Source organism: Anarhichas minor, unplaced genomic scaffold (assembly GCF_050575085.1).
Source record: "Anarhichas minor isolate MPS153535 unplaced genomic scaffold, ASM5057508v1 ptg000058l, whole genome shotgun sequence".
Classification (NCBI taxonomy): Eukaryota; Metazoa; Chordata; class Actinopteri; order Perciformes; family Anarhichadidae; genus Anarhichas; species Anarhichas minor.
The window spans coordinates 10,944,726-10,956,737 of record NW_027466504.1 but is presented as its reverse complement, the minus strand read 5'-3'; the positions used below and the strand labels follow the sequence as shown (position 1 = coordinate 10,956,737).

The window sequence follows — 12,012 nt, the reverse complement described above, 5'->3', positions numbered from 1 at the left end:
TGAAGGCGTGGTAAGTCTCACTGAATGGAAAGAGAGGCTGGTTTACCTTTTTATGAAATGAACACCATCCAAATATCCAAATTAATTTATCCCTTGTTATTTGGCAAGCGCGGGCACTAGGAAGGATTTTTATTTTTTTAAATGTAGTTTTCTTTGCTGAGGAGTCGATGTCAAGTTGGAGCGATGTTCAAGTCTACTGGTTGCCGGTAAAGAGCTGTTCATGTGACTGGAGCGTAGCCAACAGAGGAGAACCTGGAGGGCCTGCTCTCTCTCTACCTCCCTGCTGCTGAACACAAAACAGACACTGACACTCGCCACAACTTCTGGTCCTCTGCTGCTCTGTCAGTGTTTGCTATGTACAAACAATATTAAACCAATCGTTTTGTTTTTTTAATGAAATTTGTTTGTGTTCTTCCACCATAAAAAAAAACCATTGTATTATTGGTATTACACACTACTACCACACAGGAAGGTAGTTCCACTTTGATACAACAGTAACAATCGTTCCTCACTGCATTGGAACTCTTACTGTCCAGTTTCATGATCTGACATCTGAGCAGGTAAGTAATTATGAAAGTTTGCTAACTTTACAGGTCATTTATCAATTTGTAATCACATTTTAGCAAAAATGTAATTCCACCCATTAAATCAAATACATATGAAAGGTATTCCAAATGTTATCTTTTTCTTAAATCAAATTAGTTAACTATTTCTCTTTGAAAGTGTTATTTAATGTTTCAAAACATATACCTCCAGATAACATTTCTTTAAATTTTGCATTAAATGACATTTGTTCCTCCAAATTGTGCTGCCTGGCAATTTGTTGGTCACTGAGGACCGATAGATTCTATTTTCAGTTTTATTTTGTCACCGTCATTTAATGTAAGAGTACATGCAATAGCATGCAGTTGAATAGTGTTCACTCAACAGCAGGTTAAGTCTTGTAAAATAGATTATTGCATATTTCATTTTACTAAATGTTGTGCTGCCCAGTATACAATTGATTTGATTGCACCAATGTTTTGAGAAACAAACAAAATGTCTTTAATTATACAAATATTCATAGATGGCCCACATAATAAAGGCCAAGAGATGAGTCAAATGTCAGATGGATGAATACAACTTTGAAAATCTTTGCATCAGCAGAGGTCAATATTTGACCCCTTTTTACAATGGAAGTCCATTAACCAATGTCCTAAAATGACAGGAGGGTAGACAAGTGAAATGTGTATTATCTTTTAACATGAAAATACCATTTATGCTTTACACAGTGGTAGTCCATTTTAAACTCGGTTGAATATTAATTCCAGTTTGAGTGACCAGGGAAAAAGATTTTTGTCTTGACTGTATTCAAATATTCACACTCAAAATTGAGGATAATGCGTTAAGACGAAACTATGCTGTCTGCATTGTGCTTTGAAGAGCAGGTCCCGTCAGACCTGTCAAACGTTCGGCTGCCTGCAACTTGCAAATAAGTAACTGTGCAAAGTAGCAGCTCTTAGTAGGACAGGAGTGTTTAGTTAGTGTTCAGAGGAATTATTCCCATAGTTTGAGCCTCTGTCAATCTCAGTCTGGCCAATCATCCAGCGAACTGCCAGTGAAGCTGTGAAGGAAAGATTTAGAAAGGTTACATTTAGAATATTATATGAGCGAGTCAAAAATAAGTTGTTGAAGCTAAGGGTTATTAATAACCAATGTCCAGATTAAATCCACTTTTAAAAAAATGAATGTATAAGATTGGGCAAGTGTCTTTCCAGAAATCTAAATTAGTCATTCCACCCACAAACATGAGCACTTATTTATTGTGAAATCATATCTCTATTTAACATCTCAGACTTATTCAGATAGATGAATGCTTAACTTTGCTGAGGGGACTTACATTAGAAGTGTCAAATCTGCTGCTTTAGGGGAACTTATGGACAAAAATGAGCTGATTAAATTGAGGGAAGGACCTTTATGACCATTTCAGGATGACTTCACCTTGGACATGAATGCATATAACCAACCTGAGGAGCAGAGAGCCACGGAGGCTATGATGGTCATCACCGATCCAGAGCTGATCAGTTCAGCGAGTAGCAGGCCTAGTGGGTAGAGGAGCAAGCAGGCCCAGAACAGCCAGTTGATCAAGGCCCAGGGTCGGCGTGGAGTGCTCACTATGGGGCCAGGGAATCGCCCTGTTTGGGTGTAGTGCTCCTGAAAGCTGTCCTGTTGACACATTAATGCAAACTCAACTCAGTACCAAAGTCCTTAACAGAAGAACATGGTTAAGTTTGTTCTTTGAAAGCCAATTTTATTATCTCTGCCATTATTACTACTATTAGTAGTGATAATTGCCAAGATGACGTTATATAAATGAATTGAATTCAATCGATTTAACTAAATGTTGCTTTCTCTAGAAAGTGGTAGAAGCCAAAATGTAACAGTGGCTAAAAGTCTAAGGCTGAACTTCCACCTTCAACACACTCTTACCTTTTCCTGGTAGAGTTTGTGGAGCCAAGATGCACACTCTACCTCATCTTCTGGGATCAACTCCAGAGGGATTCTCCTGCAAAGAACAGGAAGTCAGATCATTCAGGTTAACAATGATCATCGACGGATCACCGCATGGGCAAAGTGGGCACGTGCCCATGGCCCTGAGCCAATGGGGGGCCCTTGTCCTTAAGATTTTTTTAAAATGTTTTATGTAAAGTATTTTTATAAGAAAATCAAGTAAATGTGATTTTGAAAATGTTTGAATGTTTTATAAATTAGCTGATTAAATAACAAATGCCGTAGGCCTAGTGACGTAGGGCCGTAGGTCAAATGTAAATCATGCTGTCCACATGGAGGAGCGAGCCTAAACGCAAAAAAAGGAAAAGAAGAGAAAGATGTCGCTTTGGTACAACAAATACCCTCTGTTTCACATTTTCACAGCAACTGCGAGGGAGAACAGTATTTTTCACAAATGTCCAGGATCAAAAATGAACTATAAGGATGACATAGAAACGCCTCAACATGCCGACACTCATGGTAATTGAATCGGACAAATTGGACAAATGTGATTTTTTATTACTGTGGTGATATAAATGTAATTTATGAAGCGGTTATTGCTGCTAGACTGCCCCTTTGCATGCTTCTGAAACTGTTGTTTTTGAAAAGCTAAACACCAACAAAATATGGCCTGAAGCTGAATATTTCATTAGATGAAATATGTTGTGAATTTTGGAAATGATTACATCTATCTTTTTCTCAATAAATTTGGACTTTTAGATTGAGTTAACTGACTGAGCGCCGCATCGCTCACCGTGTACGTGAGAAAGATTGAGGCTATAACACGCAATTTTTTGTAAGTTATAAATAATAATAATAACTTGAATGCAAACGTTATGAATGAAGCTTCGAGCTATTCAGTATTGCCGTAACGGCGTGTGGTTTTGGGTTGCTTTTCCGTGTAATATTTTCTTGTGCAGTGGGCCCCGTGGTAAATTTGTGTCCTGGGTCCAGTGGTCATGATAATCCGTCCACGACAAATGATTACACCAATAAATAGGAAATGAAATGTAGCAAAGCCTTTCTCTGTACCTCACATATAAATCTGCGTGATATTTCTTCCCATTAAGAATTCCAAGCAAGGTTGGCACTTCATTGTTTCTGAAGTTCAGTGTGGAATCATAAAGAGCTGCAGCTACAGGAGACAAAACAGCAACAGTTAACTGTACAACTCATTTAATTTAGAAATCCAAAACATCAACACATAGTATCTGAGATTTACTGGTGGCCGTATTTAAACACTTCATTAACGATGTACACTCACCGGTTCCTCTGAGGTTTTGGACAGTTATCCCGAATCCTTTGGTCCTGGGCAGGAGATGATACTTCAGTTTGGGTAAACCTTTGCTCTCAGCCACATGCATGCTGATCTGGTGTTTCTTTGGTGTGAAGCGTGTTCCTTCACAGAAAAGCAAGAACTACCCCCCCGAGGAAAGTTGTTATTAATACCATTACTCAAAATATCTCTGTAATATCAACATAATCATTTCCACAGACCGAAACATACCCAGAAGTTTTCTGGGTAATCCCGCAAGTTCTGAAGGCTCTGAGCCACCGTCCTTCGGTCCTCCTCCCACTTCCTCTTGCAGAAAACTATCTCCAGGAAGTACCACATCCAGCCAATAACAGGTACATAACTCAACTCTTTTTTGGCTAACACTTTTGAGCTCTGGAAAAAGATGAAAAGGTAAAGCCTGTTAAAAGGATAGTTCGGATGTTTTTTGAAGTGGGGTTGTATGACTTGCATATCGATGGTCAGTGCCTACTGGCATTGCCTCCAGATGGGATCTGAAGAAGCAGGCATGAGTACCTAAGCAATGTACTGCTGTGGACAGGGGCTGCAGCAAAACATATTGTAACCACCTAAAAAAATCGATATCAGTTGAAGGGTACGCCATATATAGAATATTTTCACCACTTTACCTTGCCATCAGACAGCCCTTTCTGATGGGGAACTGAAGCCGTTTTGTGTGCTCTTTTCAAAACCACAAGAGAGTACACGTCAGAACACACGTGGGAAAGGGCTCTCTGGCAGCGAGGTGAAGCATTGGAAATATTCTAAATATAGCATACACTAAAGCTGATATTGATTGTTATAGGTGGGCCTTTCCGACCGCCATACCACCATAGGTAATACAATGATGACTATGGATAAGTACATTATACAACCCCACTTCGAAAAATGTAAACTTCTCCCCGAAGGAATTGAAGAGTAGCTCTGAAAAAGAAAAGAAAACACAAATTTTGGGGATACTTTCTCTTACCCCAAGAAGTCCGAATCTGTCACAGAAGGTCCAGCCACACAGGAAGTCAATATCATAGCTGTGATTGAGAACCACAATTGCATTCTCCTTTCCATACAGTGGATAACTCTTCGGGTCTGTGTAGAGTGTGCATTCTGTCCCAGACCACCAATCCAGGACAGCTACCATCTCTGAGGATCATTAGGACACAATGATGTGGTAAAGTCCATATTATGTGAATAAGGATACATTACATTTGTGATGTGATTAATAATTCCACTGCGTAAATGCAACACAGTATCAATAATTGCAACAAAGTTACCACTTAAAAGACAGATTTCTTCCTTCCAGCAGCAGAACAAAACAGCTGACATCGGCATCATCTGTGTGTGGTAGAGAGTAGGAACGGTACTTACGGCTGCTGATGCAGTAACACAGTCTGATGTTGACCCTGCGTGCCAGCTGCTTACTGACCAGCCACAGAGGTGAAGTGCAGATCTGCAACAGGTTGACAATGAGGCCGCTGACCAGGAACACATAGCAGATGATCAGGTGGCACAAGAACTGGGATTTCAGCAGCTTCAGGAGGCCCATTGTTCTGTAAAAATGACCCGACTTCAAGAATTAAAATACAACCACTTCCTCATGGGACACATCAGACTCATTTCATCATCCAGCTCTGTCAGACAGAGATATCAGCTAGATCTGTCCCAGGCTGTGACAGCAACTGTTCTCACAGCACCCAGCCCACTCTGGCATAAAGGTTCCCTTTGACTGGACTTTCTCGGTTCAACGGCTGAATGGAGCCTTTGAGCTGGACTGTGCATAAACGGCCCATCTCAGGGCAAAAAAAAAATCAGTGACCTTTTCAGGGATATGGAGCACTGTATCATCAACTATTCTTAGCCCAACCCAGAGCTGTTGTTATGTTACAGCACTTCCTAAAAGTCATGGCAATATCAATTTATATACATGCTCCGTGTTGTTGGATCAATGTGTTCTGAAAGGTCAGGCCAATCGTATCTTATCTTATAAGTATTATCTCAAACACACACACACACACACACACACACACACACGGAGAAGCACTCTCTTATTATTTCTCATCCAATAACATTTAAAATCTTCCAGCAGCATTTACATGAAGGTTGTGAGATGAGGTGGAAAAAACCCAGAACTCTATTTGATAAAGGTCAAGTTATTACTCACCCAAAGTTGAACAGAAACACACCTTAACTTCTTCTGAAACACGTGACATTTACCTTGATCAGACAGCTGTGCCGCCTCAGAGACCTTCAACCTTTTAACAATGGCAAATAAGAAATATCCAGTCTTCAATGTATGTCCATGCCACCGAGTTCAACTTTTCCTCTTCTTTTTTTCAGATTTCAGTGAAGATTCATTCAACATGTGGACTCGCCAGCCGACCTAAAGTTGGCAGAAAACTTCCCCGCACAAGGAACCGCACCCATCTGAAAATCACGCCTGCACCGGAGGATGTGATGGTGTGTACTTTGCGAGATAAATCAAAATATTACGGAGAAACCATCAGTTCTTCACGGCATTTTATTCTATTTTGCGCGTCACTTTAAAAAAAAAAAGAATGCATGTGTGTGCACAAAAAAAAGCCGCAATATGTGAACTGGCCCATAGGCGAATGCATAGACATCACATCTGCACCACAGTAGCGTCTTTGTCACCAATTAGCCACTAAAGCATTCACTTAATCCGATGATAGTAGAAACAGATTTAGCTTGTGGGTGATTAGACCAAAGTAAACCTTTAAAACACAAACTACTTTTTATCAGTACCCCAAAATCTTGCAACATTTTCATTTACACTGTCGTTTCTAGGTGCCACCAACTGGGACTGAGTGAGCCCTCTGTTGGTTTTTCCCTCCTCTCTGCGTTGCCTTTATTTGGTAACAGGAAACGCACGAGGAGGCTGTCAAACTGGAAGTGACTCAGAATCAGAATCAACTTGTACAGTAAAGTATGTGTCCACGCCGATGGTACACATACGAGGAATGTGACTCCGAAGCACATTCATGAAGCACATTCTTCAAAAATGTAACATAGTATCATGAACCCAATAAAATGAAGCTAAATAATGTCTGAGCAACAAAGTCACTTCCTTCTTTTATTTTGACTTGTTTTCCTGTTTCTATGACAGAAATATCTTGACAGCATGCCACCACTCTAACCACCAATGTGTGGTAGACCAGCATCGCTCCTGTGCAGTTTCTTATATATTTAGGATGCTTTTCCAGGGCAGCTTTGTGCTGCTTAACATGTAGTCATGGACTCTACAGAACTGCGTCTTGGTGAACAGCACACCCTGCTGGTAATGTATCGTACATGCATAATAAAAAGTGACTTAGTTTAACCCAAATTGAATTCCGTCAGTATCTAGTCAGCATTGTTGAGTAAATTTGAACTGAAATTAAATTAAAAGTTGGTAGAGATTGGTACTTCTATGGAGGTATATGTACAAAACTTAAAAACATATGAATTGACTTCACCACAATAAATCATTTTCCACATCCAAAAATGAAAGGTTCTCCAACAGGCATGACAAACGCCACACTCCAGTGAGTCAAGCACTTGGGCATGAGTCAGGATTTTCACAGTTAATAATTACATCTGTATGAGGTCATAGAAAGACTTACTTTTATTGTTCTCCTCCCACAGAAGTATCATTCCTCAGCTAAACAGTAAGATAGGGGGGAGCAGCTACACTCGTCACCTTTCAACCCAAGACATTCACTTTTATCGCTCACTTCAATTTGACCGAATAGAACATCTCAAACTATTTCCTCTTGCTAACTCTAGAGGGAAAGATACACTGCTCCCTTCGATGAGAAAAAACAGAACACATATCCCTGTGGCACATACTGTAAATAACACATCTGTGTGACTTTTTACTGTGCACACATTTATTTTCTGTTTTGTCTGCAAAAATCAAGTTTTGATATGTTATCTATATGGAACCTCCATCTCAAACCAAACAGTATTTGATTATTTTCCTTTGCAACCCAGAGAACGCTGAAAGGAGGTTGATGGGGTCCTGCGACTGTTCCTCTATTGGGGGGTTGGCTCTTGTTTTACAGGTCCCATAATTCTTCAACCCTCATGTCCTTTAACGACCAAATCACCTTGAAGAGAGGACATGCCTGTCTGCAGAGGTCCAAACATACAGTAAAGTACAGGAAGACTTTTATGTGTAAAGGGGCTCAAGGGAATGGTGTTCAGTAATGTGCCAGTCACTTTGGAGCTTCAGAAGTGGTGAAGCACTCTTAGCTGAACTGAGAAAGAATCACACATACTGTAGTTTGAATACATGTGTTAACTATTTGCAAATCCCACAGCACATTTACAAAGTAGCCAAAGTCAACATTGATGTATGTCCAACTCACTTTCATGCAAGCATTTGTCTAACTGCTTTATTTGGCCAAGTTCACAACCAGTAAACCAGGTTTACTGGTTGTCTTTGTTACCTGATTTGATAGAAAGTGGAGACAATTTAAGGATTTTCTTTTCTTGGTCATTATGTGCGATGAAGTCTACTGTGAGTATAATTGTTGTGATGCTTCACAAACAAAACGATGAACATTTAGTTTATTAAAGCCAGGTTACATTATTTGTTACATCCTAATGTTTTAAATGCCTTCTAAAAAGGTCAAGAACATGTCATCATGACACGAAGTAGGACAGAGTTTAATAATGCATTCAAAAGTATCAATGCATTATATGCACTACAGTTTAATAGGATAACAGAGGACACTTTGCGCTGCATCAAGTGATTCCATTACTGAATAATGAAAGTATGGCACCGAAAGATCCCCTCCAGACACGTTTGATAGAAATAATCGGCTTTGAATACTAATTTTCTTATTTTGGGTTTTCAACAAAAAAGGTGGATCTATACCTTTTCCCTCATTAAAAAAACACAAATCTGTAAATATACAAATACAATTACTTAAAGTTGCATATTGGGCTATGATTTATTTCCAATTTGTGATGTCACACAATAATGCCCGTGCATGGTGTGTTCAACTGAGTTTCAAGTTGAATATGCAGAAACTTTCCTCCTCCAGCAGATGGATGTCAAAACAACATTAGTGTCAAGCTCTCATTGTGCACAGTGAAGATCAAACACTAAGTGAAGTAAAAATAAGCAATTTCGGAGGACATTGTGTGTCTCAAGTCTTTGTTTTTAAGGGAACATGTTATTGCGTAAGCATGAACAGTTTGGTACCCTAAATGTAAAAAAGAGTAATAGATGCATTCAATCCAAATCAACTGCAATAACGGACTGTCTTAAATATGTAGCTCCCCCCCACACACACACACACAATGTGGGTAGCCAGGAAGGAGAGTCTCATTCACATTTCACTGACTCTTTAATGGAAAAGTGCAGTTGATATGAGGTTACTGGATTTAGAGATATGTGTTTGGGGGGGGGGGGGGGGGGGGCTTACCACAAGAAGTAACCCTTTTCCAAGAAATGTCAGCTTTCATCAAATGAGTTGTGTTACTGTTTAAGTTGCCCGTCTGGGACCCTTCTTTTGTACAGCAGGCAATTGGCCACCATATCAGAGTAATGTTGTGAGCTTGAGTGCGGCTCTTGACAGATTTGTTGCATGACATCCCCCCTACTCTTATTTATCGTCCACTGTTAAATCAAGTGGAGAGGCTGTAAAAATAATGTTGAAAAGATTCCTTGCTAGATCAAACTAAAGACCAGCTGTAATGAAGCTGGACTTCATGCTTCTTTGACATGTGTGAAAGCCAGTCAACTCGGCACCAAAACATTTGCTTTAATCTGGAAAATCTCTCACCCTTGGGGTGCAAAACTAATTCTCAATAGCTGATGCTTTTTCCTTTATTTTGAATTTAATCAGGTACTCTTTCAGAAATCAGTGGCTGCAGCTGACGTTTTTCAGTCAAGACTGAATCAGGTTGATGTAGCGGGCCAAACCCAACAGCTTTCAGCCAGGAAGAAGTATACTTTTGGCTCAGCAACACAGCAGCCCTTTGGATGAACATGCTGTATAAAGAATGCACCGTGGATTAAGTGAAATCACTGCATAAGTGTGATTTATGCGCCTTTCAGCATCAATAGACTGTGACCGCCTGACCGGCTTTCGCTCCTTTTACCCAAAACAAATTAACACTCATTCCACCCACTTACACAACTCTTTAAGCTAATAGCTCAGAAGACGTTTCTCAACATCGAGTGTTTTGATTCTCACTGTGAGAAAACTGTATATTCCTCACAATGTAATGAATTTACTCACTGTAGTACAAATCGTTGCTCAGTAAAAGATATGGAAGTGATCGCAAAAACGGCTTTGAAAGAGTGATGAGGAGAGTATAGGCATGTTTGTAACACAAAATGCAGCTGCACAATTAAGTCTGAGGCAAATGATTTGACCACACGGCACAGTCAGCAACTTTTGTTGGTATTCTCACTCGGAAACTGTGACTGACAACATTTGTGCAAATGGTCTGAATAAATCAGGAAGAACTCTGACGTGGAAAATGTTGCATTCATTTAGGTTGTGTGCAGGCTTTAGTAAATAAGGCGCTAAATCTGATTAAGTCATTCTGGATGACTGCATGTTGAAATGTCACGAAAGGAGATAATGCGCCCAGATGTTCTGAATGCATGCATTAGGCTCTTTGACGTATAGGGAAAAAGTGCAAATCAGAAAAACTTGATATGACACAGTGTATATGTGCAGTAAGCCAGTAATGAGATCCTGATGTATGCAGTGTCTGTTTCTCCGAGGACTCGGCTCTGCAGCCTCCTCCATCAGGCAAAGTATCTGTGGGCCCCCACCGACACATCCGACTGTCAGTGAAACCCTGGGAGGTTTTCTGGAGACACCTGCTCTGCGCATGAGGCCGGACTGAAGTGCCAAAAAGCACTGGCCTGAGTGAAGTCACTTGATGGAATGCCATCACAGAGGTGAAGAAGATTTAAATACTGCATGGTTATGCAATCACATGTCCTCTCTTTCAACTTTTACTCCGGCCTCCTTTGACAGATGTCAGAATTGGGATTTGAATGCTCGGGGATGAAAAAGTGATTCAACATGAGTTCACATGTGCAAAACGGTGGATGTTGGTTTACAGCACATGTGTGAGAGCTATAGTTTGTGCTGTTAGTGTATTCAAATGAGAATAACATGATATTTCTAATGTTTTCACAGTTATTGTCTCAGAATGTGACAGTTGCAGCAGTGCAAAAGGTAATGGAGGAGCAGGAGAAGTTTCTCCTTGTTAAAAGGATCAATATTGTGCAAAGAGACAATATTGTAAAAGAAAATATACACTCAAGCCTATCCAGACAGAAACTATAAAGGTTCTAATAAACCTTTTCATACCAACAACAGATAAAATGACAATGTATGATGTGAAAGGGGTCAATCACAGTGTTGAACCCACAGAAAATGATCACCAACTGTGCAGTTCCCCTCAGCTCTACAGAGTACATTAGCATCTCTCAGCTCATGGTCTTGGTTGTCCGTCTTTTACAGACAGACAAAGTTGGCGACTAGCTGGTCAACATGGTTGAGCATTTAGAAGCTAAAGAACATGTTATTTTTCTCAAGGGTTATCAAAGACTAAAACAGAATTTAAAGGAGAGTGAATATATAACATATCATCAGGTGGCCAGAAACATAGATTCAAATGAAAACTGTTGCTTTGTATCTGCTAAATGTGGAAACTGTTTGCTAACATGTTACCTTTAATAACTTAATAAATAGTAACTTAACACCCCCTTGAACATCTTTAACGTCTGAATTGCTGCAGTGATGTACAGATGTACACCAGGACTCTGTGATATCATTGCTGGGTGCCACTACAGGTGCAACACAGCACCATGTGACCACACCAAAACACTTTCATCAGTGACGCTGGCTCTGGTCAAACAGGCTTAACACATTCAACCAGAGAGGGCATCAAAACACAGCTTTTCAGCCGGGTTACTCTTTTAGGTATGACAATATTGTGTTTACAGCTTGTTGGACTTGTTGGACTTTATATCTGTGTTGATCCATTGTTCAGAGACGGTGTCAACTAAAATGAGAAATTGTGCAACCCTAAAAAGGATCTCACACATTGATTGCAAATACATACAATTGCAGTTACGTCAGACATGACAAAAGTGGAATTAAACTGATTTTTTAAAAGTCCTACAAAGCAAAACCCTACATCAAAACTACACAGGT

At 39.9% G+C, this 12,012-nt stretch overlaps 1 protein-coding gene across 1 annotated transcript; it reads right to left on the bottom strand.

Annotated features, from left to right (window-relative positions):
• Positions 1-125: 125 nt before the first annotated feature.
• On the bottom strand, positions 126-6,612 carry agpat4 (1-acylglycerol-3-phosphate O-acyltransferase 4 (lysophosphatidic acid acyltransferase, delta)). The gene is made up of 9 exons (XM_076076893.1): positions 6,035-6,612; positions 5,189-5,370; positions 4,794-4,963; positions 4,037-4,198; positions 3,794-3,947; positions 3,562-3,664; positions 2,470-2,545; positions 2,007-2,205; positions 126-1,603 (listed from the first exon to the last, which is right to left on the bottom strand). Exons 2-9 carry the CDS (start codon positions 5,364-5,366, stop codon positions 1,521-1,523), a joined length of 1,125 nt encoding a protein of 374 aa, XP_075933008.1. The 5' UTR covers positions 5,367-5,370; positions 6,035-6,612; the 3' UTR covers positions 126-1,520.
• Positions 6,613-12,012: the final 5,400 nt, after the last annotated feature.